Below are 27,557 nucleotides of genomic sequence, written 5' to 3'. Positions count from 1 at the left end.
TTGCACTCCCATCAGCAATGTAGGAGAGTTCCTTTTTCACCACATCCTCACCAACATTTGTTATTGCTAGGTTTTTTTGATATGTGCCATTCTTACTGGTGCCATGAACTGTTTTTCATGGGAAAAAAATTTTCACAGACATTTTCCCTTTGCAGAGCAGCAGGTCTCCTGCTCACCTGTGACAATGCAGGTGCCTTTCTTTTTTATCTTTTCCTAATAAAACTGTCCTTTTAAAAGGTGGAAAAAAAAATAAACGAAAAGAAAAGGAAAAAAAAAAGTGCTTGTAAGCATATGCCAAGACAAAAGTGACTGGTGGTTATGCAGCATGTCTTTTTTTTTTTTTTTTAAGATTTATTATTTATTTATGCATACAAGAACTGGGGTACAGGCCAGAAGTGTGGGGGTTGAGAGGATTCACCAGGGACAGTGGGGAACAGAATAGGCAGATTGACTGACATACACTGCTGAGGGGAGCAGCAAGGGAGTCAGGAGAGGTCTGCTGCGCCACGTGGGCAGCGCCCTCACTGGGTATTGAACTTGTGCTTCAGTGGCTGTGGATAGCTTCATGGGTTGTGTCTTCACCCCTTGTGCCACCAGGGAAGCCCTGCAGCACATCTTTTAACACTTCATCTTATAAACTCGACTTCCCTCAGCTTGGATTTGGTCTGTTAGTTACGGTGTGCCATAAACTTAGAGTAGTTGTATTATTATCCTCAATTTCCAGGTGGAGAAACTAAGGTACAAAGAGACTAATCTGTCAGGCTCACCATTTAGTAAGTGATAAAACTGGGGTTAATATACCTGTGGGCTCCAGAGTCTGTGTGCTTGACACTGTAGTGTCTAGAAAAATAAGCTTGCAAAAAGATAAGCCAACAAAGAGCTGTGCCCCTTCTCCTCCCTCAGGCATTGGAGGCGCCAGATACTTTGAAGATAGAGTGTAGGAGATTGTTGGAAATCCAAAAGTTTTGTCTTTTAGGTGAATGGGGGAAGGGCTGAAGGAGTTGGTGTTAGGTAAAACAAAGGCCTGGTGCTCAGAGATACTAGCTATGACTGAGGCAAGAGTGAAAGGCTGTTCTGAAAACAAGAGGGTGAATGCATGTCTGCCACTGAAAGTGAAGTCCTAGGATGCCTGAAGCCAGCTTTATCTGGCAAAAGACCTGAGGACTTCTCTCTGGGGAAATAGGCCAGCCCAAGACAAAAGGCAGAGGTAAACACCTACAGTTGCTAATACAACCTATGTAGTGAATTTACACTGAATTCTGAGAAACAGGAAAGCCAACTCAGGTCCACAGGGCTGCTTTTCAGATGTTTTCTTACTTGGGTAAGAATGGACTAGAAGGCTTTCAACATGAAAGAACTATGAGGACAATAAGGGTGTGGGAAGAAAATATACTTAAAATGTAGAAAGTGATACTTGAAAATATACAGCAAATAATCCGAGGATATGAAAAAGATTTAAGTCTGAAAAACTAAAATTACAATAGCAGAAATAAAATATTCAGAAGACTGGATAGAAAGTTTGAGCATAAAGTTTGGAAAATTTACATAAAGTTAAGCAAAAAGATGAAAAAGGACAGTGACACATCCTGTGTGAGTGGATTATAGTGTGTGCAGCTGCCTGGAAATGGAGCTGGTGTACCAGCTGGAGCTGCCGCAGGAGCTTCCACCCAGACATGTCTTTAGGGAGCAGGAGGGAGAAGAGGGGTGACAGGAGCGTGGAGCACTGCCAAGATGAAGAATTACCTTGCAAAGCTGGAAGCTGTATGTGAGCACATGACCTCATCCCCGTCCCTCCACCTTGGTTCTACTAGGCCCCTTGGTTCTAAGCCTAGCAAACCCAGCATTCTGGGCCTGGGCGTAGTTCCCCCAGTCAGGGCGAGGGCCTCTCTGGCTAGCCCAAGAAAAGGTCCTTCCCTGCTGGGGGCAGTGGCACCATCTTGATTTTGTTGCTCATGCTGCCCAAAGACCACGTGGCAAAAATGTTAGCAGATGAGTCTGGAACTGTGACTGACTTAAAATCTCCTTTTGGTCCTGGGAGCCATGACATCTGTACAACAAAGATTTACACTTTTACAACAAAGTACCTCCAGATGGCCTGGGTGTTTATTGTGCTACAATTATAACAGAAGAAGGAAAGGAAACAAAAGTGACAGGACTCTGAACTTTTCAACCAATTAGTACATCATTGTTTTTGTGACAAGGAATTCCTAGGGCACTAATGTTTGAGGCTAGCAGGTTTAGCTTCATTGTAATAGATGGCAGTGGTGCACTTTTTAGCACACTCCAAGGAAACCCAAAAGAATCCCTCCAACAGTTCCTTGTGGATTTCCCAAAGAATTGTGGCAGAAGAAGTCAATGAATCTTGTGTTTTGCCCCTTTGAGAATGGAAAACCACTTACCTATGTTGGGAAAGTAGCCGAGACTGCTAAGCTGTTTATATTCTGGAGCCAAAGTGAGTGTGGCTGGCCTCATTTTAGCTGCATCAGCTGACTTTAAAACTGAACAAAGTGAATCTGATGTTTGATGGGAGGTTGCTATTCCAAAAAATTTTAAATTAGCTGATATATCCTATGGTGGTAAAAGTGGATTTAACCAAGCTATTGCATAATCTACTGAAGTCCTCTAATGTGAAATTTATTTAAGAGAAAAAAAATTAGTAAGACAATACTTCATGAAATCAGCCAGGACGCAGGCAAATATACTATTTTGGAGTAGAAGATACACCAAAGGCCTTAGAAATGGGATCTGTGGTGATTCTAAGTCTATGAAAATTTTGGTATAATGAGATATCTTCTTCATTGCCAAGGCACAGAAGAGAAGAAAATTATCTTACTCCCAAACAGAAGGATGAATCTCATTTCACAGGCAAAGAGACAGAACAAGAACATGAGCTGAGTGAGCGCATACCATTGCTGGAATGGTTTACTAACAGCTATAATCAATTTGTGACTATATCGGAAATTGTCACAGAAATACCAAAAAAAGTTATACCAGTTTGGGAAAGGATTTGGTGGAATGGGAGGTATCTTACAGTATCTAGTGGACTTCTGTGGAATGGAAGGAGTCAGTGAATTTTCTTATCTTGATGACTACTAGGTAGTCAACATGAGCCCCTTAAAACGTCCATCATCCTACAGAATTCAACCCAAGGAGCATACCCGTGGTGGAATCCAAATAGACCCCTGCCTTACATTCAGATCATTTCTAGAACTTAATCCATGCCTATCGGATAGTGAAAAGAAAACTGGATCCAAACCAGATCCAATCTTACACTTTGGTTTGTCATGGTGTAATCACACCAGCTCACAACTAAGTGCCTAAATGCTACTTTGGACTAATTATAAAAACAATCCCTGTTTTTACTTTTACTTGATGGCAAAATTGGTTACTTTTGTATTTTAGGGGAAAAAGATTTTTTAATCTTAATACATAGCAAAATTACTTTAATTGATGTAAACATTCAAAAGTTAATACAAATGAAATATTGGTTTCTTATTTTGACTGGAGAAAAATTAAATTGCAATTAGCCACTTACATGGCATTATCAGTTTAGACTGTAAGAAGAAATACATGTGGTGAAATATTAGAACCCTTCTCTCCATCTCTGTTTAATGTTGAAAGGATGAACTAAGAAGAGGTAATTTCAACTTCACTTCCTCACACTATTCCTCCCTTTCCAAACTGACATAAGAAACAATGTAGGCAAGTGCACTGTTTCTTTTTTTCTATTGCTGGGAGCCCTGAGCATCAATTGCATTGACAAGGGTTCTCACAATCTCAGTCTACTAGAAACCAGTGTGCCATGGGCAAAGTAAGTGGGGAAAATTTATGTGGGAAAAGGGCAACATATAAGAGAAAAGAGAAGTTGTTGGAGATCCAACAATAAACTTAGATGCAAACTTTGGCATCCAAACAATTTTAGGATCCTAAAAGTTCCTGAAAGAGAACAGGGGAAGTTGAGGGGAAGAAAATGGCAGACAAATGATAAGGGAAATACTTATAGAGAACAGGATTACAGAGGTCAAAAGGGCCCATAGTGGGCCTCCCCTGGTGGCGCAGCGGTTGAGCGCTAGGTTGTGAGGCTGCCTGCAGCCTCTGCAGCGCCAGTTATATCCCCAGCCACCGGCGAGGGTCCCACAAAAAAAAAAAAAAAATAGCCCATAGTGCCCAGAGTGATTAATTTAAAAAGACTCAGAGCAAGAGTTACCATTGTATAATTTAAAAATCTGAATATGAAGAAAGGGTTCCACAAAGGAATGGGGAAAAAACTAATTGCTTAAAAAAGATAAGGAATCAGAATGTCATCAGGGCTTTGTAACAGCAGTACTAGAAATTAGAAGATTATGGTACAATACCTTTAAAATTCCGAGGGAAAATGATTTCCAGTTCATAATTCTGTATCTAGCTAAACTTTACTCAGGTAGAGTAGGGACATCTGGTATGCAAATTCTCAGAAAGTGTACCTCTTAGATGCCTTTGTCAAGAAGTATGTTTCTTCCATCACAAGGAGATTATAAGTAAGAGGAGGATAATAGATCCAAGAATGGGAGCTCCTACCCGGATGAGAGATGCTAATGGGTGGTAAAGGGAGTTTCAGGACAATAGTCTTCCCTAACCCATCATGTGTCTTTTCATTGCATTGCCACTCTGATCTACATCCACCAGTTGTTGCCCTCCTTTGTGATATTGGAGTTGGAGCCTACAAACATTTCCTTTGCCAAAGTCAAAATGACAAGCTTTGGGCCTCCCCTGGTGGCGCCGCGGTTGAGCGCTGAGCTGTGAGGCTTCCCGCAGCCTCTGCAGCGCAGGTGCAGGTTTGTTCCCCGGCCACCTGCAAGGGTACCATAAAAAAAAAAAAAACAAGCTTTGTCAGCAGAGGGCACTGGAGGACATTTCAAGAGGAAGGGACTTCTCTTGGGTTTCAGGCTTTGGTTTCTTTGTTTTTTTAATTTAACTTTTTATTGAGGTAACTTATTTACAGCACTGTATATGATTCAGAGGTATAGGATCACACCCTTCAGGTGTATGTTACCACACTACACACCAACAAGGCACACATAGTCCATTATAATCCACTGGATTTCCTTTCCTTTTTAAAATTTATTTATGCATACAAGAACTGGGGTGTAGGCCAGAGGTGTGGGATGGGAATGGGGGGTGAGGAGAGGATTCACCATAGACAGAGTGGGGAGCAGAACAGGCAGATCTACTGAAATACACTGCTGAGGGGAGCAGCAGGTGAGACAGGAGTAGGTCTGCTGCACCATGAAGATTAGTTCTATGGCTGGGGATCAAACTTTAACCCCTGCGCCACCAGGGAGTCCTCTCCTTTCCTTTTCACTCTACCCATTGTCCTTCCCCTCTGGAAACCTTAATTCCACAGTCAGATTTCTAGTGTTTATTATTAGCTTGGTTTTATCTGACTCTTTGTTTTGTTTCTCAGTATTCCACATATAAGTGACACCATCCAGTATGTCTTTCTCCTTCTTTCTTATTTTGCTTAGCATAAACCCCTCCAGTTCCATCCATGTTGTCATAAATAAAAGAGTATCTTTTTATTACCACTAAGTGGTAGTCCTTGTCCATGTGTATATAAACCGCATCTTCCTGATCCACTCATCTGTCTTTCGGCACTTAGGTTGTTTCCATAACTTGGCTATTGTAAATAATGCAGCAATGAATACAGGGGTGCATATAACCCCTCAAAATAGTGATTTTGCATCCTTCAGGTAGATGCATAGGAGTGGAATTGGTAGATTACACAGTAGGTCTATTTTTAATATTTTGGAAAATCTCTTTTTTATAGGGGCTGGACCTATAAAGTGCCACCAACATTGTACTGGGGTTCTTTTTCTCCATATCCTCACCAACACTGTTGTTTCTGATCTTTTTGATGTGGGCCATTCTCACAGGTGTGAGATAGTATCTCATTGTGGTTTTGATTTGCATTTCCATGAAAATAAATGATGATTAACGTATTGCCATGTCCTAGAGGCCTTCTGTATGCCTTCATTGGAGAAGTGCCTGTTTAGCTCTTCTGCCCATTTTTATTGTTGAATTATGTAAATTTTTTGTAGATCTTGGATTTCAGGCCCTTGTCAGATGAATAGTATGCAAATATTTTCTCCCATTCAATGAAGTGTCTTTTTGTTGTAGTTTCTTTTGCTATGTAGAAGCTTTTTAGTTTGGTGTAGTCCCAGTTATTTATATCCTCTTTTTTTTTCTCTTGCTATTGTAGGTGAATCTAGGGAATTATCACTGAAACCAATGTCTTGGAGTATTTTGCCTATGTTTTCTTATATGTACTTTATAATTTCAGGTGCAACATCCATACTTTACCCATTTTTTAGTTAATTTTTGTGTATGGTGTGAGATAATGGTCTAGTTCCTTCATTTGTATGTGGTTGTCCAGTTTTCCCAACACCATTTATTGAAGAGACTTTCTTTTTCCAATGTATACTCTTGGCTCCTTTGTCCTAGATTGACAGTCTATACAAGTGTGACCTTTCAGTTCTATTCCATTGGTCTGTGTTTTGTTCCAGTACCATACTGTTTTGATTATTACAGCTTTGTAGGGTAGTTCAACATCTGGGATTGTGATTTGGTTTGCTGTTTTCATGGCAAGACTGCCAGCAGAACCTCAGTGAGCATGTTTCCACTGAGTTTCACTGGCATTATCAGCAGTGTCTTCCTGGGCGTTAGCCTTGTCTCAGAACCTCATTGAATTTCTCTGCCATTCAGTAGGCCACAACCATACCCTTTCAGCCTTGGGGAGGGTCCTTGGGCTGGTACTTCCTTGGGCATCATCCTTTCATCCCAGAAATAGCAGCTGCTCCCTATAACTGATAATTTCTATATTATTTATTATTCTCTTTATCCCACTTAGCAGTCAATTCCCTAATTACTAGTTAATAATTATTTCTGTTAATTTTTCTCTATTCATGTTTCTGGTATGGTTTACTCCTGACTGGATCCTGACTAACATGCATACTATAAAAACTGGAACATACTTAGTCAAATTGGGTTCTGTGGTTGTATTGGTATGATGGTAGAACTGAGATATCTCTCTATGGATATATGAAGGGTGTATGTGCAGTTGGAGAGCTAGCTCTTCTCTGGCAAGGAGTCAGTAGATTACATTGAAAATTAAAAAACTCAAGAAAATACACTGCAAGTATGTTTAGAAATATGGCTGTAATGAGTAGAAAGAAGAGGTAAATAACCCTTTGGAAAGAAATCAAAAGTGGACCAGGAGACTGCTTGTTTTTGTTACATTATTTTGAAATTATTTAATGCTACTTTTCATACTGCTTTATTTTAGTTATTTAGATACTTAAATAATTAATAAATTAAATTGTTTTAATTTACTCACAATAGCCAAAAAGTGGGAATAACCCAAATATCTATGAACAGATGAATGGATAAGCAAAATGTGGTATATACATACCATGAAATATTGTTTGGTCTTTAAAAAGGAAGGGCATTCTGACACATGCTATAACATGGATGAACCTTGAAAAATTTATGCTAAGTGATATAAGCTAGACATGGAAGGCCAAATATCATATGATTCCACTTACATGAAGTACCTAAAATAGGTAAATTCATAGAGACAGAACATAGAAAAATATAGAATACAGGCAAATTCATAGAAACAATACAGAAGGGGCTGGAGCGAGGAGGAATGGGAATTATTTCTTAATGAATACAGAGTTTCAGTTTGGGAAGACGAAAAGGTGCTGGAGATGGATGGTGGTAATAGTTACACATCAGTGTGGATGTACCGAGAAATGGCTAAAATGGTAAAATTTATGTTATATGTATTTTATCAATAAGAAAAATGAAATTCAATAAAGTTGTTGCATTCAAAATGTGGGTTTCTAATAGAAAGAACATTAATTCATACCTGATGACTTGCAATATCAACATCTGTAAATTAAACTTTAGCTTGAGCCTGAGCTATATGAGAATTTTTGTTATTTATCATGCCAAAGCTATCTATCCTCTCCACCTTCTTTTTTTTTTTTTTTTTGAGATTTATTTATTTACTTATACAAGCACTGGGTACAGTCAGAATTATGGGAGGGTGAGAATTCACCAGAGCCAGAGCGGGGAACAGAACAGGCAGAGTGATGATATACACTGCTGAGGGGAGCAGCGGGCGGCAGGAGAGGTCTGCGCGCCATGTGGGACACTCCCTGGTGGTTGGGGATTGAACCGGTGCTGCAGAGGCTGTGGGCAGCTTCGCAGCCCAGCGCTCAACCACTGCACCACCAGGGGAGGCCCTCCCCCTTCTTTTATGTATAAAATGACCATGCCCTTGCTTGCTTTCAGTTCTGATCTCATTCCAGAGAAAACCACATATATATCAAAGAGTAATTTTCAACATGGCATTCCTAAACCTTTTTTTTTTTTTTTAAGATTTATTTATGCATACAAGAGCTGGGTACAGGCCAGAGATGTGGGAGGTGAGAGGATTCACCAGAGGCAGAGTGGGAAACAGAACAGGCAGATTGACTGAAATACACTGCTGAGGGGAGCAATGGGTGAGGCAGAAGTCTGCTGCGCCATGTGGGTTGCTCCCTGGCTGGCCGGGGATCGAACTCATGCTGCAGAGGCTGTGGCTTGCCTCACAGTGCGGTGCTTAACCCCTTGTGCCACCAGGGAGGCCTAACAATTTATTTATTAAGATTTTATTTTTAAGTAGAAGAACTGGGGTGTAGGCCTGAGGTGGAGGGGGTGTGGGGGGTGAGAAGATTCACCAGAGAAAGAGTGGGGAACAAAACAGGCAGATTACCAGAAATATACTGCTGATGGGTGCAGCAGGTGAGACAGGAGAGGTCTGCTTGGCCATAGGTGGGTTAGTTCCCTGGCCCGGGATGGCACTCAGGCTGCCATGGTAGGCTGTCGCGGTGGTAGCTCTGAGACTTAACCCCTAGGCCACCAGGAAGCCCCTGAGAGGGCAATTTAGACTTCATTTAAGTAGTTTTTGAGTACCTGCTACATGTCAGACCAGCTAGGTTAAAAAAAAAGAGAAATATACCCCACAATCACAGGAAAGACAGACAAAAAGAAAGGGCCTGTGGCCAAGTAAGAGAAAGGTCTACCGCAGGGCTGGAATGGGGTCTTCACATATGAGTAAGGCTTTGTCTTGTGGTCATGGGTAGAATGGTAGAGTGGCCTGCTGGGCATGTGCCATCCGAGCCTACCCGGCATCTATTGAACACTCTGCTGGGATTTCTGCTTCCAGATCCGCTGATCTCTAATGTGCATTTCTAATTTATGCTGTTTAATTCAATTTAACAACGACAATATGAAATACTGACTCTGAGGCTCATTCACTATGAAGGCGGCTGTCGGAAGTACCCAACAAATTTGTCTCTGGAATTTTTCAATACAGATGCAGTCTCTCCAAGGAGATAAAACTTAGGGTGAAAATGTGTAACAGTGTACTAGAGCACCTGTGCGATGCAAACTAGGAAGGGGTCACTGCTTCCCAGGAGCTGGGCTGACTGGGTGGAGGGACTGGGGCAGGTGGTATGATTGTGCAGAAGAGTTGCATTCGAGAAAAAGACGGAGGCAATGCAGAGACATGGTAGTGCGGGGCTTATTCCTGCCAGCCCACGATGGGCATCTCCACCACCTGGCTTCAGCAGGGTCCAAGACCACTCACTGCCACCACTTGACCGCACCTCTCCTGACAACAGGAGCCCTGTTCTCTTGGGACCCTGCCTGGCTCTGCAGCTGAGGTCAACCTGCCTCCCCGCAGGTCCCTATCCTTGCAGCCTCCTGCACCCAGCCCCTGCACCATCCAGCAAGCATTCCTCCCCACACCCTGCACTTCCCCACCATGCACTCCACCCTCTTCCCACCTTCTCCCCCACCGACCAACAAACAGGTTTGTTTTATAGCTGAAAATCTCAACTGTGCCAGTAGATTCCAGACGTCCTCAAAATCTAGATGTTTGCTCAGACGTTTCTTTTCATAGACAGAAAAAATTGTTTAAATCCTCATTCTTCTTTTCTTCCCCTAGTTGGATGATATAGCCCAGAAATTTCTCCCTCCCATTGAATTAAATATCTAAGACAATCACCGGTACAGCTTTCAGTTACCACCCAACAAAGAGCCAAAGGGCTGCAGCCATATAGTGACAGTGTGTAGTGAAAGCCTGTTAGGAACACATTTTAGTGAGTGGCAGGAAATCAAGGACAGGAAGCTCTAAATATACTAAAGACTTTTTGTATTTGAGAGCGAAGAAAGTGATTACTTTTTTGAGTTATAAGTTTTAAATAACAGCTTTCTGGATAATTCTGTTTTCTTGGCAAAACTGTCTGCTTTAGATTTTTAAATTTTACGAGATATTTTGTAAAGGCTGTAAAGGATATGTAATTGTAACCATAAAGGGGGAACATTTTAATACAACAAACATATTTGAAATTTCATCCTCATAGCTGTCAGTATTTCTCCCACCTGGTCCTATCCATATGTTCATATTATTTGTATGTAAATGCAATTATGTTTATATTCCACTTTTTAATTAATATATCATAATTGCTTTTACATTGTTTCTTTGAAGATTTTTTGATTATATAAAATATTTCTCTAGTTTACTATAGCACCTGCAAAAATGTTTTTAAGAATAAAGTCATTGGGTGGTCTCCCTGGTGGTGCAAGGGGTTAAGTCTCAGCACTATGAAGCTATCCACAGCCACTGCAGCACCAGTTTGATTCCCAGCCAGGGTGGTGACCCACATGGCGCAGCAGACCTCTCCTGTCTCGCCCGCTACTCCCCTCAGCAGTGTATTTTGTCGGTCTGCCTGTTCTGTTCCCCACTCTGTCTCTGGTGAATCCTCTCACCCTCTGCACCTCTGGCCTGCGCCCCAGTTCTTGTATGCATAAATAAATCAATCTTTAACAAAAAAAATAAAGTCATTGGGAAGGGACTGCCATTCTGTTTTACTCATTGTTGCTGTTAAGATCAATTTTATATTTATTAAGAGCCACCAATGAAACACATGTCCACAATAGTCTGTTAAATGGATTGAAGTTACAAAAAACAAGCAAACCCAAACAAAAGAATCTTGTGGGTCTTTTTTCCAGGAATTACACATGCACACATCCCCCTCTCATTCATGCTTACTCAATTGTCCAGATACCTACAATGGAGAAGGCGTTGTGAAGGAATTATATTATACATTGTTTAACAGTTGGTTCTTTCTTTCCCTCTGGAAGCTCACTATCTACTAGGAAGGGGAGGTGTCATGTGGTATGTGGAGTGGGAGGGACACAAACTAGGTGCCACAGTATATAGAGGATGAAGAAACTGTTTTCGACCACAGTAATTTGGGAAGATACAAAGGGGAGATTTGATTTTAACTGGAATTGAGTGGATAGGGAAAGACAAAAGATAATTACATTATCAGAGATTAGGCATAAACAATGTCACTGAATAAGGGAGCTACTGGTTATGCTGAACACTGAACAGTCCATAATCTTTGAAGTGTAGAGTACATGTGGGGAAATGGTACAAAAGAGCCAGTGACCGTGGAGCAGGATGGTGGAAAAGCTGGCACTTTATTCCAATAAGGAACCACAGATGTTTTTTAAATAGGTGAGTGACCTCAAAATGGAGTGGTTTTGTTCCAGACTGGGTAAATGAGGGCCAGTCTACAGTGAACTGTGTCAAAGAATCACAGAACATGGAGAACTGTGTTTAACAGAGGACACAGTTAAATGACCAGGGAAGGAGGTGACAGAAATGGAAACCGAGGTTTGCAAAGGAACTGGCAAAGAAAAACAAATATGCTTTGGAATTGAAGGTGAGGAAGAAGTGAATGGTTATTCTGAGACTGAGTTTGTAGTGATGGAAGATGCCACAGTAGAGGATCATCAGAAGGAGGACCCAGTTTGAGGCAGATCCTAAATCCATCTTTGCACATTTTGAAGTTGGGATCCACGGGAACTTTGATGCTCAAGGGAAAGTTGGGGAGAGATCAGAATTAATCAGAAAGACAAACTTAGACATGGATGAGATCTCAGAACTTTATTTTTTTTAAAGATTTATTTATACATACAATTACTGGGGTACAGGCCAGAGGTGTGGAGGTGGGTGTGAGAGGATTCACTAGAGACAGAGCAGGGAACAGAACAGGTAGTGTTAGGGGGAAAAGGATGTCCTAAAGCCGACTGAAATACCCTGCTGAGGGGAGCAGCGGGTGAGACAGGAGAGGTCTGCTGCACCATGTGGGTAGCTCCCTGGCCAGGGATCGAACTTGTGCTGCAGTGGCTGTGGATTGCCTCACAGACTGCGTCTCAACCCCTTATGCCACTAGGGAGGCCCTGGCATCTCAGAACTTTAAAAGGAGAACAATGGAGGGAAAGTTTGCAAATGACCACATTTAAGGAGATGAGAAAGAGATAAATAAGGCACAGCCAGGACCTAGATCTTCAGGAAATATGTTATTATGGATGGGGCTTGGGAGTGAGTGGGTGCTGGTAGCGGTGTGTGGTTCAAGACAGAAGGTGGTTTAAGATGTTAGATGCACGGAGCAAATGGATGTTGAGTTAAAAACAGAGTAGGAGCTGAGAAAGTAACGTCCTCTGCTGAGAATCTGGTGATGGAATGGAGAACAGAACTCAGTTTCCTCTTTGAAGCTGTCCTGACTCACATTCCCTCTAAAGAAATCCTCAAAGTGCTCCATGGAGCTGTCTCAAGTCACACTGTTGTGCTTGTGCCTGCCCGCAGAAGAGGTGAAGGTGCTGCTGCTGACTGCCTTTCATCACAGGTCTGGGAACAGGTTTAACATCTGTAGAACTGGGAGATTGACCCCCATTGAAGAAATGGAAGAAAACGACAAACAGCAACAACAATTAAACGTAAAATCTAAGCCAGAAAGAGAAAGTGAGAGAACCCTGTCTGCAGCCTCCTTCAACCGCTGTGTACTGAATCTGCCTCTTGGGGGATTAAAATTCCCTTTCTCTCCACTCGTATTGCAAATGTCAGCAATAGCAAGTGACCTAAACCCAGTATACCACATACCCCAAAGGTCCAAGTCTCCTAACAGATTCAAAGAATTTCAGAGTTGGAAGGGACCCTAGAGATAATTGTTAGATCACAGCCACAACCATTCCATGGAAAACTGCTTCCAAAAAGTATTCCTGGTGATTTTTTAAGGATCACAATTCACCCAGGTTGAAAGAGAAAGGTCAGTCAGCTCACGGTAAGAACACAGCTAACCAATTGTGTAATCTGGGGGTGTCAAAATTACAGTAAACAGCAAACCCGCTGCCTGCAGGGTGAGACCTGCTGCAGCCTTTTGGGAGCAGTTTTATTGACAGGCACATCCATGCTCTGTGACGTGTGGTTGCTGCTGTATAACAGTGGCAGAATCCAGTACCTGCTCCAGAGCACATCTGGCTCACAAAACCTGACACATTTATTATCCAGCTATTTACTGTAAGTTTGACACCCCCAGATTTTACGACTGGTTAGCTGTGTTCTTACCGTGAGCTCACTGACCTTTCTCTTTCAACCTTGGTGAATTGTGATCCTTAAAAAATCACCAGGAATACTTTTTGGAAGTCAGTTTTCCATGGAGTGGTTGTGGCTGGACTAGATAACATCTATCCATTTTGCAGTCAGCTAGACAAGGCACAGGGGAATAAAGACACTTTTCAGACTTCACTTTTGTTTCTGCTCCTCTGTCCTTTTAGCCAGAACAATAAAAGTGCTTCAGTAAGCAGGGCCAAGTAGGATAAGCTAGGGAGAAACGTGTAAACGAGATCCTAAGCCCCACTGCGTGCTGACTGCACTGGAATCACGTGGTCTGACCTTAGACCAGCATTGATTATAAAACACACTGCCCAGCACAGAATAGATGACAACTGCATTTTTTTTGACAACTGCATTTCAAATTATTTTTTTCAAGTAAATGAAGCACAGGCATTTTAGAAAACTGGGAAACAATGTTTTAAAATAGCTAAATAGGTTTTCAAATGTTCCTGTTTTGTTGTTCCTAAGGGAGTTCAGTCACTTTAGTCAAGAGGGATGTAAAGTGCTGCTCTTTTATTAATTTATAAGCATGAACATACTTGTTGTGGATAGACGCATCATGAAAGTCAGCTCACACCTGGGGATGAGCTGGGCGAAGAGTCCGCCTATGTGGAGCTCCCGGCTGGTGACAGGTGGGACACTCAGCCCAGAGTTTTTAAAAGGCAGCCAGGCAACGAGTCTCAAAAAGCCATTTTTTTTGCCTCAAAAAAAATCTTAATGGCGTTTGTATCCTTTAACCCAGCAATTCCTCTTCTCAAAATTTGTCCTAAAGAAATAATCAGGGATGTGGAGATTTATGTGCCAAAAAATAGACATTTAAATGACCAACAAATTTAATAACAATAAGATTGTCCAAACAGGAAAAAATTTGAATATCCAACAATTGAATTCTGTTTAAACAAATTGTCATACTTTTTCATGGTGGAATATCATGAAACCTTTAGAAATTTGATTTTGAATAGAATGTATTAACATGGAGAAATGTTCCTATTCTATTAAGTAAAAAAATCAGAATAAATATATAATAGACTCCTAATTTTTGTGTAAGTATACACTTAGAAAACACCCCAAAGAAAACAGCGTTGGCAAATGTTACTTTTGGGTGGTGATATTTTAAATGTCTGTTGTATTTCTCTTCATTCTTTGGTGTTGTACTTTCAGCATGTGTCTTGGTAAAATTTTTTGTTTTACCTGAGATTTATCTGGCTTTTGATCTATGGATAGAATCTTTCATTAACACCGACAAATTCTCAGCTTTAATATTTTCAAATATTGTGTCTCTTCTCCGTTTCTTTCCCTCCTAGTGTATTGGTTATATTGTCTGCATCTCTTTTCCATTTCTTTGACTCGCCAATATGGCATTCTGGATAATCTCTTAGCCTAATAAATACTGCTCAGATCACCAATTCTATTTTTTTTATGATTTATTTATTTATGTATACAAAAACTGGGGTACAGGCCAGAGGTGTGGGGAGTAAGGGGATTCACCAAAGACAGAGTGGGGAGCAGAACAGGCAGACTGACTGAAATACACTACTGAGGGGAGCAGTAGGTCTGCTGACAGGAGGTCTGCTGCAACATGTGGGTAGCTCCCTGGCTGGCCGGGGATGCTGATTGCTTCATAGTGCTGTGCTTAACCCCTTGTGCCACCAGGGAGGCTCCCCAATTCTATTTTTAACTTCTACTGTTTTAAAATCTCAATTGCTTTTTTTTTAACTCTCTAGAACTTCTACCTGGTTATTATTTATAATTTCTTATTTTCTGAACATATTTTTAATCTTTTAGTTCTTTGAACATACTGAAGTTATTTTACATTTTGTGTATTATCAGTAATTCTAAAGTTTGAAGTCTTTGTAATCTATGTCTACTATCTGTTTTTTAGTGTTTATTTTCACTGATTGAGCCACATTTGTTTGTGCATGTAATGGATTTTATCTGTGAGCCATCTAAGGGTAATAAATTAAAGAAATGAATTTTTCTTGCTGTTGAAAGAAAAAAGACCATTACTTCTCCAATAGCTACTCACTAGAAAATCATTTTCAGGTTTCTTTGAGATAAAGGATGAAAGTGGATTCCTCTAGAGAGGATTTGCAGGTTCTTCATCCAGTTTAGCAATACCTAAAACCTGGTTCTCAGAAAGAGGGATTCTGTCCAGTTAGTTGTATGCATTTAAGTTGCAAATATGCATGAGAACTTGATTATGGTTATAAGTTACCTGGGGCAGCCTTAGTGCCTGAGCAGAGGGGAGGAGGATCCGAGGAGAGCAATCCCTTCACCCAGTTACCAAGCAGCGCCCACCAATCCTTAGCCCTTTCTCTTGCCTGACCATTTTCACAAGTACAGGTAACAGCCCTGCTGGGAGTCACCTTTCAGAACATGATCCCTGTTCAGTGATCATTGATTCCTGGATGCTGGGTATTTTCAGAAGGTCTCCAACATAATGAAGTCCAGTCATGCCCAGGCTGTGTTCTTCCTACAGCTTCTGGAAGATTCAACTTAGTACCTGTCATTGAGGAGAGTAGTTAGGGGATTTAACTGGCCTCTTCGTCCCTTTTCCTCTCCTGGTTTCCTCTACCTTGCCCCATGCCCCAAAACTGCCTTCCTTTATGGCAGGAATTGCTTCTGTAGGTCCTGATGGCCTATCAGGTTCTTCAGGTCCGTGACAGTATACCTTTGTGATGTAAAGTCTAGCCTCTGTCTGAGACCCACCATGATTCACCATACTAATTAACTAGTAACACCAATTGAAGCAATTTCCTATGTTTTCCACATACATCACCTAAAGCAAGTCTTTAGATCAAATCTTGATTCTCCCTGCTCAGGGGGAAGCTTGATTCTCCCTGTTCTCCCAACTGAAAAGCAGAATAATGCTTCATGTTTACATGGGGCTTTGTGAACTGACTGATGAGTGTGGCTGAAGGCTGCAGTGGGGGTTGAGTCCAGGTTGGGGCCATAGTTTGGGGAGGATATTCCCTGAGCAAGTAACAAAGCCTACTTGTGGGCCTCCCTGGTGGTGCAAGGGGTTAAGATGCAGCTCTATGAAGCTACCAGCAGTCACTGCAGCACGAGTTTGATCCCTGGCCAGGGAGATACCCACATGGTGTAGCAGTCCTCTCCGGTCTCTCCCGCTGCTCCCCTCAGCAGTGTGTTTCTGTTGATCTGCCTGTTCTGTTCCCCACTCTGTCTCTGGTGAATCACCCCCCACAATGCTGGCCTGCACCCCAGTTCTTGTGTGCATAAATAATAAATAAATCTTTAAAAAAAAAAAAAAAGCCTACTTGCCTGTTAATTCAGAGGCCCAGTGGGGTCATGTAAACTGTGAAGGCTCCTGCCTGAGAGAGGCTGTCAAATGAGCAGGTGACAGAAGTTTCTAACCAGGGTGAGGCCCCTTTTCCTTTGGACAGCTGTTACTATTACAAAGACCTTTCTTTCTGACTCCCTGGAATTTTCATCTATTGGCATCAAACAGTTGAATATATATTCCTGTACACCAGTTCTTTAAATAAGACATTGCACAGAATAGCAATTTTTCTCTTCTTCAGTCTAAGAATTCATCTCCTTCAAAAAGTTCCTTTTGTGTTTTCCTGGTCTCTTTCCTGGACTGCTTTAGCAGTCCTGACATTTTTAATCACTCACAAAATGTAGCCCTTTATCTTCACTACCAGTTAGTGGTATCTAACTGGAGCAGAGAGAAATTGGGGGAGGAGGATCTTGTTCCATCACTGTGCCAAGGGGCTGTCACCAACTTTGCCAGGCTGTTACACTGTTAACTCAGTGAGCTCCTATTACATTTTCCACGTGTTTCTCAGGAATAACTTGTTCTTATGCAGCTGGAATTGAATCTAAGTTCAGATTCATTTAGTTGGACTCAGCCAAACAGTCCAGGATGGCAAGATGTCTCGGGACTATGAGTCTCCCATTCACCAAGTCCTTTCCCTCCTATTACCTGTCTATATAATAAGCACACTTTCTATATCTTCATCTACATCATAATCCAAATGCGGAGGAAGGACAGTACTGAACACATTGCTTTTAAGGCAGGTCATAGAAAGTGTCTTTCCAGTCCCTAATGCCAACTCTTCTATGGTGGCCATCCATGGTGTCCACATCCTAGTCTCTGGAACCTGATAATGTTACCTTTTATGGCAAAAGGGACTTTGCAAATGTGATGAAGTTGAGATTTTGAGATGGGGAGATAATCCTGGATTATCCAGGTGTGCTCTGTATGTAATCACCGGTGTTTCTGTAAGGCAGGGACAAAGAGCTTTGACAAGAGTAGAGGTGAAGGTGATTGGTCATAGAAGCAGATACTCATGGGAGTAATGCAGCCAGGAGCAGGGGGATGCAACAGCCTCTAGAAGTGAGAGGAAGAAGGAGGAGATTCTAGCCTGGAGCCTCTGGAAGGAACCAGCCTTGCCAAATGCCTTCAGATCTCTGTTCTCCAGAGCTCCATGAGAATAAATTTGGCTTGTTATAAATGACTACATTTGTGGTGTTTTCTTATAGCAGCCCCAGGAAACTAGTCTTTTTGGCCATTGTCACTCATAGACAGTGCCCCAGGCATGTCGGAATGGTGAGGTCCCTGTCACCATCTTGTCCACCAGCATAACTAGTGACAACTGGTTCAAAACTGGCTGAAGTTCAAGTGCAATCTGACTTTTTACTTCTTTCCCACCCCTTGATGAAGAACCAGGATTGAATCCTACTGCTTCCTCAGGTTGGTATTGCCCCACACCTCACCTCTCAGATCTGAACTATGAAAAAGAAAATTAGAATTAAATACAACAGGTGCTTGAAAAAGTTCGTCTGTTCAACATTGTTTCATTAGATCAATAAGAAAAAAACACTCCCAGCAGATGTTGAATAATCATTATTCAAGGACTTGCTTTTGTTACGGTCATTTCGCTAAAAGTTGCAGTTTCTGAGAACCTACCGTTGACATCAACTGAGGACTTGCTGTACTGTGTAGAGATGATAAAGTAAATCAAATGGAAGATTTGGTACTTTTGTACTGAATTTAGGGTGTGTGTGTGTGTGTGTGAGAGAGAGAGAGAGAGAGAGAGAGAGAGTGTGTGTGTGTGACTCCCCCACATATATTTCCTTTTAAATCATCTTCATTGGCATGTAAGTAATGCATAATAAAATAAATATATTTTAAGGGTGCAGTTTAATGAATTTTGAAAAGTGTACATACTTGTTTAACCACCACCAAAGTTAAGATAGAGAACATTTCTATTTCACCAATGAGCTTTCTTATGTCTGTGGTAGTCAGTTCTTCAGCCCTAACTCTGGGCAATCTGCCTTCTATATGTATAAAATTTGGGCATATTAGATATATTCATTTGTTCATTATTCATATTTGTTGAGGATTTACTCAATAAAAACTATAAACCATTTCTTGCCCATTAGAAAGATAGTGAAAACTCATGGTTCAAAGAAGATTCAGAATCAGGGACAACAGCAGTCACCTGGGGTGTTCAGAGCTTGCCGAGTAGAAGTGCTAGGGAGCAGCACTCAACTGGACAGCTTTTTTTTTTCTTTTTTAAGTAAATCAGCTTTTTTTTTTTTTAAAAAAAGATTTATTTATACAAGTACTGGGTACAGTCAGAAGAGCGGGAGGGTGAGAAAATTCACCAGAGCCAGAGTGGAAAACAGAACAGGCAGACTGACGAAGTACACTGCTGAGGGGAGCAGCGGGCGCGGCAGGAGAGGTCTGTCGCGCCATGTGGGACCCTCGCTGGCGACGGCCTCGCAGCCCAGCGCTCAACGGCTGTGCCACCAGGGGAGGTCCTCAACCAGACAGCTTTTAACCCCTCTATTAGTCCTATGGTGGCGACCCGTCTTCTCCTTCCTCATTCTTTCTCCCTACTCCTTCCCAAAGTGCTTCATTTCCATAGGAATCATTTTTGAGTGGATAATGAGAAGAAGTGGTCAGTTGTGACATAAAGAAGAAGAGAGAGGCTTTGGGGATGAAGAAATGTTTTGTTTCTTGCTCTGGGTGTTGGTTACTAGGCGTTTCAAATTCATCAAGCTCTATACTTAGGCACTGTGTCCTTTATGTGTATATTTTAGTTCAATTTAAAACTTTTTTTACTTTTGAATATTCCAGTTGTGGTAAAATATAAAACATAAAATTTGCCTTAACCATTTTAAAATGTGTCACTCATTGACATCAAATACATTCTTACTGTCTTGACCACCATCCGCCTGCCCCTCCCAAGTCCCTGGCAACTGTCATGCTACTTTCTATTTCCATGAACTTGACTGCTCTGCATGCCTTATCTGGTATTTGTTCATTTGACTGACTTATTCACTTAGCATAATATCCTCAAGGTTCATCATGTAGCATGTGTCAGAATTCTCTTCCTTTTCAGGCCTTTATGGTATTCCAATGCATGTATAAATATGTTTTTTTTTTTAAGATTTATTTATTTATACAAGAAGCGGGTTACAGGCCAGACGCATGGGAGGGTGAGAGGATTCACCAGAGACAGAGTGGGGAGCAGAACAGGCAGACTGATGAAATACACTGCTGAGGGGAGCAGCGGGTGAGACAGGAGAGGTCTGCTGCACCATTTGGGACCCTTGCTGGCCTGCTGGGATCGAACCGGTGCTGCAGAGGCTGCGGACAGCTTCACAAGGCAGCGTTCAACCACCTGCGTCACCAGGGGAGGACCTGTTTTTTTTTTTTTTAATGAAAGTAAAAATTAAGACTATAGGTATGAGAAAGTTTTGGCCAGTATATTGATCATTTTGTTTCTTTACAATGAACTTTATTAAATGCTCTATGGGTCAGGCATTATGTAAAACATATTCTGTCTATTTTCATTTATTCCTCACAATGCCACCCTACTATTCTTCAGATGATAAAACTCATCTATAAATTCAAAGAGGTAAATAACCTTCAGAAGTCACATGGCAGGAAAGGAGTTGGACTGGGTTGTGGGACTGTTGCCCTCACAGAATTGTTACTGGGTACCCATGAGAGGGTGTCGTCTGCTTTAGAGAACCATGTACAGTCTAAGGCAGCATCCAAGCCCACATACATGCAGAGCCCTAATGACGATTTGTCGCTCGGATTTTATTGCATTTTGGGAAACCATTTTGGGTTTGCATCTTTGTCCTGGCCATGCTGGACCTGCCCTTTGCAGCTCCACGTGTCCTCGGCCTTGCAAAAGACAGGCTGTGCAGGGGCTTACTTCCCATGCTAGGGTCTGCAGGGTGTCTGAGTGCCCAGTGGGTAAAGCCATAGCGGCGTCCTGACCCCCCAATCCCTTGGGCCCTGCCTTTCTTTGCTCATTCCTTCTGCCCTTCCCTGGCCATCCTCTCTTCTGTCCAGGCTTGTTGCCCTCCTGGGAGTGTCTGAGAGTACAGTTGGTGCCATTCAGTTCTGTCTCAGTCAGTGTGGTCCTGACACCTCCCATGCAGCGCTGTGCCCTGGTGTCCCAGCCACTCCAAGCTCGACTCTGCATGCTGGCCGCTCCTGACTGGCACTGCCCGAGCGTGTGTCCACAGGGCCCTTTCCAAAACTGTCCAGCAGAAAAGGCACTTTTGGGTATGGTCTGAAATCTGCGGACTTCTTGGCAATTCATGTTTGGTGGGGTTGAATTTTGAATGTTGGTCTCCTTAGAGCTGTCAAAGCATCCAGGCTGGTTTCTTTTTGTTGTTATACTGTGTCCCTGGAAATCACCCCCTAAAAGGATTTATAAAGCAGGAAGAATATAAATGAGAATTGCATTTCTGACAAAGGCCTTGCTATCGGACATACTGCAGGTAATTCTAAATGTCATGAAAGCAAAGCTACAGGTATACAATTTATAATTATATGCATGCAAGTCTTCCTCAAAAACAAAACTCTGATCTTTATACCCTATTAGAGGTTAGTAGTACCGCAGATGGATAGTCACTGAAGAGGACAGACAAGAGGCTAACAATGACAACATTATTTCTCCAGGAGAAGAAGAGGTCGTAGCAAGGCTACAATGCTTAGAGGACCTATGTTAAGTTGGCAAGTACCTGTGAAAAGACAGTTTTTGCCTTTTACTATATCTAAAATAATAAAAGTTGTTATTTTGAAAACTTGCTTAAGGATTCTATCAATAAAATGACCAATCAACTACAGAGTTAAACTTAAGGCCACTTTTATTACTTATTTTATAAAATGCTTATTTTTAATGACAATTCAGCCAAGGAAAAGTACTGTTCCAGCAGGAAAATAAAATTTATTTAGTAAGAGTTTTGTCAATGTTATGACCTAAGTTAATATTTACAAACCAAACATCTTCAAATATGTTTTTGGTGTTAAATTCCTAACTGACCATATGAAATCTTGTTACGGAATTCTATAATGTAAAGGGGAAAAAACCTTTTGGGCAATAAGAATCTCAGTGATTTCTTTAGTGAGGAGTAACCCTAGGCTTTGTAATGAAATATCAAATTAGGATAATAAGTACATTTTCTTACTTAGTGTCTACATGTCATATTTAAACATTATTTGGAATATTCTGAACTCTCTAGGGTTGGGTAGCAGGAAACTACTGAGCTTTACAAAAATATTTACTTTTTAAACCATGCAGTAGGCTCCATAAGAATTCATTATGTGGATACCTATAAATTAATGTTATAAATATCAGAAGAAAAATTTCAAAAGACAAAAACTCAGAAAAAAAAAGACTAAAGAATTAAAGACAGTGTTAGTGGTGGGTGGAGGGGGGGCGTCTAAAAACAAGAAAGGAAAAAAAACCACTAAAATCAAAATAGTTTAAAGTCTCATGGGCTAATTTTTTAAAATGATGTTTGAATTGTTTCATAGTTCTTATTCTATGTTTTCTTGTGTAAGAAATCTACAATATAGTCACTTAAAGAAAGTCAGACTGGAATGGAAAAATTCTGCTTTCCCTTTTTCTTTCAAGTTTCAGGTATCTTTTTGTCTATTTCATGAAAAAGGATGTCATTAAAATTAACTTTTTTTTAAAAGTCAGTAATTCCACTACTCAGCAATCAAAAAAGATAAACTCATGCCATTTGCAGCAACATGGATGGAGCTGGAAGGGATTATGCTCCGTGAAATAAGCCAGAGGAAAAAGAAAAATATCGTAGGGTTTCACTTGTAGGAACGTAAGGCAAATGATTTTCAGGCTTTTCTGCCCTCCAGCCATTAGGATTGCATGCCTGATGGTGGGTATCTGCATTTTGTTACATTGTTATATTTATATTTAGTCCTATTATTTACTTCTGTCGGCCATGGCCGCAGTATGGCCAAGAAAAGCAGAGGCAAGAGAGGGACCGCCAGTGAGCCCAGAAAGAGGAAAGAGTAAGGACTTGCCAGGGGCCAGGCCTCTTGGCACCCACCCCCCACCCCTGCCTGCTGTGTACCTAGTTGCCACACTACATGTAAAACCCTGAAAAAGCCACCAAGGGCTCCAGGACTCTACCGTCTGCTCCAATCGCAGAGACCCTGCTCTGTGCCTTCCTGGCACTACAAGGAGGATTATAGGGAAACCAAACAAGTGGTCAGAAAAACAAAAATTCAAAACTAGCAGGGAATCTAGAAGTCAGAGACATTCTGCAGTGGGGGAGGGAGAAAGGGGGATCAAAACGGGAGGGGAGAGTCCAAGAGACTATGGTGATGGTTCACGGGTGATTTGGTGGTGGGAATTTTATGGGGACTACACTTGAAGGGAGAAATCAAACATTGTACAAAAATGAACAGTAATGTAAGTATATAAGTATATTAAAAATTAAAAAATAGTGACTGACTCTGTAAGAAATATCTTAGAATTTAAAGAATGGATTGAGTACTGTGAATGTACTGCTGCTTAACATTTTATAACTATTTAGATTATGCAGTGGGTGTTTGGGCTTCTGAAAATAGGGGTAGAAGAAAGTGATCACCTTGTATACTACAGATCAAAAAAGAGTGTGTGTAAATCACATATATCATTTGATCTTTAAAATAACCTTAGGGATTCTTAATATATATATTTAAATTTATATATATGTAAATATATATAAATAAATAAAACATTTTAAACAATCTATTAAATTGAGAAATTTCTAAATAACTAAAAGACTAGAAAAAAATCTCTCTGGAATCTTGCCTATAGAGAGAGGTGATTTCTATTTTTATTACATATTTCAATGATGGGTTAGATAGAGAATAATTTTTCATACCGCCCCTACCCCTGTGATGGGAGGGTGTCTGCCTTCAGTGTCGTGGCTACCTCAAATGACAACAGTAAGACATGCTGTCCTTGTTTTATATGAATTGAAGTCAGAACACCAACCTGAAAAAATACTGTGATGTTGCAAAATTTTACTTCTTTATAAATTATAGCTCTCAGTCTCATCTCCAAAACCGCTCACAAGCATATCAAGGGTGAACAAGAAAGCTTATTCTTGTTATTCATATTTATCAAGATAGACTTGAAGGGACAAATCAAGTAGTCACATCTACTCGGTGAGTAGAATTGCTGTCCAATAGCATCAATTACATTTTCTAAAATACCAAAGTTTTTTATCAGACTGCTTTTCAAACTAAGATCTTTCAGTACCCTTCTCACCCAAGGGAACTAAGCCCTACTGCCTGAAGAAGCCCAAGGCATCTACAGTATGTGTGAGGTAGCTTCTTTCCTATACAGAGAGAGTAGTGCTAGATATACACAAAGGGAGGGTTGAGGAAATCGTCACTAAATTTTCTGTCTTTGTCAATTTGTTCGAGAAAGACTGCAATGATATGTATGGGGTACTAGCATAGTTCAAGCCTAGAGCTTGTCTCATTTGTTCTATCCTAAGCACAGCCCCCTAATGAGTTAGCTGCACACAGTCACCTGAGAATGGGAAATCACAGCCTTTTCACGAGGCTGTTAGTGAAACTCAAAGTTTGCTGTGGGATATGGCTCCAAGTAAGTTGTCAGGAATTTAAAGTAATTCATACAAAAGAAATGAATCACATAGGAAAGTTTATGGCTGAATAAAGGCATTATATTTAGCACAAATTGGAGGTGAGGAGGGTGCCAAGTTCATCATCACCACTGCTCATGGGTTTATAAACAGTGACCAAGACAGAAGAGCATCGTGTGCAGTACAGAAAATTCTGTCATCTTCTAGACACACACACACACACACACACACACACACACAAACAGCTTCCCTGTCAGACATGCACTGTGTGGACGAGAAGGAGGACACGGGTCTCTTGTCAGCATTCGCACTAACACAGGAAGCAAAACCCAGACTCTTATTTGCACTGTGGAAAGCAAACAAGTTGCCCATGAGGAATGGTTAGGAACTTGAAGAGTTTTATTTTGTACTGTTAAAAAAAATGTAGGTCATTTCTTCATCCGTATAAATAATCTTTTCTGGCAAATATAGTTAACTTTTAACCTCCCATTCAAAAACTTCACAACTTCAAGTATTTAAAATGCACTTAAAACTTTTCCCTGCTTTTATTTTACACAGTACATTTTCAAAGTCATTAGTTAGCTTATGGAGTCGAAGAATTTCTTTCAAAACAAAGTTCAAATCTTTACTAGTATGCAGTGGACCAAATCAGCATTCTCTATGTCAGCATCCATTTTAATTGTACTATTTTTTTTTCATCTCCCCCTAAAGATATAGAGTTGGGAAAAATAGGCAAATCTGTACAATTCAGATTAAAGCACATAGTATCATTAAAAAAAATCCCAAACAACCTAAGGCATGCCTACCACACTTTCATTTCACTGTCCTCAGCTGTTTAAAATTCTGGTGTTGATACATTTTGACCTGCTTCCTACCAGCAACCTCTGGCCCTCCTCTGGAATAGCTGCCCTGGAGGTAACTGCTCATCCTCAACTGTCTTGAAGCAGCTTGATGTCTGGGCCTCACATGCCTCAAATGACACTATATGGACTTGCTCTAAACCTTTTTTGAGTGATTTGGCAAATATCCCAAATGAAATTCAACTCTAAGTTAAAGTACCCAACAGAGATAGGGCTAAGTGCATCTGTAACTTTCTAGGTTGCCCAGAGGCTCAGGAGAATTTAGGAATAAAAAAAACCGTAATTGCCCCCAACTGAAGTGACTGCAGACACCCGCTGCTTTGCCACAACAGAGCAATTACCTGCAGAGACTGGGGGAGCCCACAGGAACAGCAACACTTACAAAGTGGCCATGGTTTCTGGGCCCTTGGGTTGTGAGTGTCTTTAAAGGCCAACAGCCGTTGAGCACCGGCTTTGCCGACACCTCCCCAGTCAGCATTAGAACAGCAAGCACCAACACACAGAACTCTGGTCTCTTCCTGACCTTTTTCCTCCTTGATTCCAGCTCTCTCTCCCTTTCAAGCTCTCTATCTGCTGATTGGAATTGCACTTTGGTTTGGGATGCTAGAAAAGAGTTGTTTTAAAGTTGTCTGGAGAGACCATCACTAGATAGCCAAGTCGTTTGGTCTGGCCCTGTTGCTGCTTGCCTTGCTCGACTGTCCTGCATCTAGGAGGAGCAGAGGGGGCCCGTGCAGCTCTATGTTGGTGGCAGCAGCTGGTTCCCTTGCATCAGGTGTGTCTGCTGAGCTGCCGCCATTCCCACTGACCAAGAGCACTTTGCTTCCTGCTCTGCCCTCTCGAGGGGGCTGCTGGGTGGTGCCTGGAGGGGTCAGGCCTGCAGGAGTAGACACCAGCAGGGAGCTGCTTCTTGTTGAAGCCTGCTGCTTGGCCTTTTGTTTGGCCTGGCTCTGTTCTGTTGCCAGCAGGCAGTGGCTGCCACTGAAGAGCTTGGCCCGGTGGCCCTTCCTATGCATCTCAGACAGGGCTACCATTTTGAAGTCTGTTGCTGGCAGAGGGGCCCCCGGGTAAGCTGTCTGTCCCAGGGAAGAGGCAGAGCAAGTGGAGCAGGGCTGGAATCCAACAGTGACTGAGGGCAGGGCTGAGTGGGAGGGCAGGGCTGAGTGGGGGCGCAGGATGAGAGGGCTGATGCCCCCAGGGTTTTTTTGCCCCAGCCCAGAGGCATCTGGACAATAGTGGTTGGTCATCCCCTGCTTAAACTTCTTCCAGCCCAGGTGGTAGATCTCCAGCAGGTTGAGAAAGAGGGACAGGCAGGCCACGGCCAGCATGAAGACGATGAATATGGTCTTCTCCGTGGGCCTGGAAATGAAGCAGTCCACCGTGTTGGGGCAGGGCCATTGCGCACAGCGGTACAGCGGCTTCAACTTAAAGCCGTACAGAAAGTACTGGCCCGCGATGAAACCCACCTCGAACAGCATCTTAAAGACGATGTTGAAGACGTAAGTCCGCAGCAGGGCCCCCGCGATCCGTACTCTGCCCAGCTCATCCAGTGCCGGGGGCCGGTCCTTGGCGCCGGGGTACAGGCCGCCCCCCTTCTGCAGCTCTTCCTCTCTTTCTTTCCTCTTTTCCTCCACGCGCGCGATGTGCAGCACATGTCCCAGGTAGATGAGGGTGGGTGTGGACACGAAGATGATCTGCAACACCCAGAAGCGGATGTGGGAGATGGGGAAGGCCTGGTCGTAGCACACGTTCTCGCAGCCTGGCTGCTGCGTGTTGCAGGTGAAGTCTGACTGCTCATCTCCCCAAACCTCCTCCGCAGCAGCGCCCAGCACCAGGATCCGGAAGATGAACAGCACAGTCAGCCACACCTTGCCGATGACCGTGGAGTGCTCCTGCGCATTCTCTAATAGTCTCCCCAGGAAGCTCCAGTCGCCCATTGCTTCAGGTCACTAACCTGTAAGGGAACAGTGCTTGTTAGCAGGCAGGCTCGCCCAAGTAAGCTGAACGGTCCAACCGCAGAGGGGCAGGCCCCGGGTCCGGGAGAAATATTGGAACTCTACCCCCACTTCTAAATGTGAGGAGTGTGGTGCTCATGTGTGTGCCCGTGTGTGTCCCCCATCAGGCTGATGTGTAGGGTTAGATCAATGTCTCCAGCATTGCCTGCTGCTGAGCTGTTAGACACACTAATGCTGGAACAGAGGAGGTAACCACAGGCTAAATTCCCACTGCAGAGATGAAGAAAGCAG

General features: G+C 42.2%; 1 protein-coding gene and 1 pseudogene across 1 annotated transcript; one reads left to right on the top strand and one right to left on the bottom strand.

The window, feature by feature from the left end:
* The first annotated feature begins 1,731 nt into the window (after positions 1 to 1,731).
* LOC119258543 (eukaryotic peptide chain release factor subunit 1-like) lies at positions 1,732 to 7,951 on the top strand (annotated as a pseudogene).
* Positions 7,952 to 25,958: 18,007 nt separating this feature from the next.
* GJA3 (gap junction protein alpha 3) lies at positions 25,959 to 27,248 on the bottom strand. The gene has a single exon (XM_037528783.1). It carries the CDS (start codon positions 27,246 to 27,248, stop codon positions 25,959 to 25,961), a length of 1,290 nt encoding a protein of 429 aa, XP_037384680.1.
* Positions 27,249 to 27,557: the final 309 nt, after the last annotated feature.

Source organism: Talpa occidentalis, unplaced genomic scaffold (assembly GCF_014898055.3).
Source record: "Talpa occidentalis isolate TD23 unplaced genomic scaffold, MPIMG_talOcc4v2.1 talOcc4.5, whole genome shotgun sequence".
Classification (NCBI taxonomy): domain Eukaryota; kingdom Metazoa; phylum Chordata; class Mammalia; order Eulipotyphla; family Talpidae; genus Talpa; species Talpa occidentalis.
This window is presented reverse-complemented; position numbering and strand designations above follow the sequence as displayed.

Coding starts and splice junctions, on each gene's coding strand:
- GJA3 (XM_037528783.1), bottom strand. CDS start 27,248: ATGGGCGACTGGAGCTTCCTGGGGAGACTATTAGAGAATGCGCAGGAG.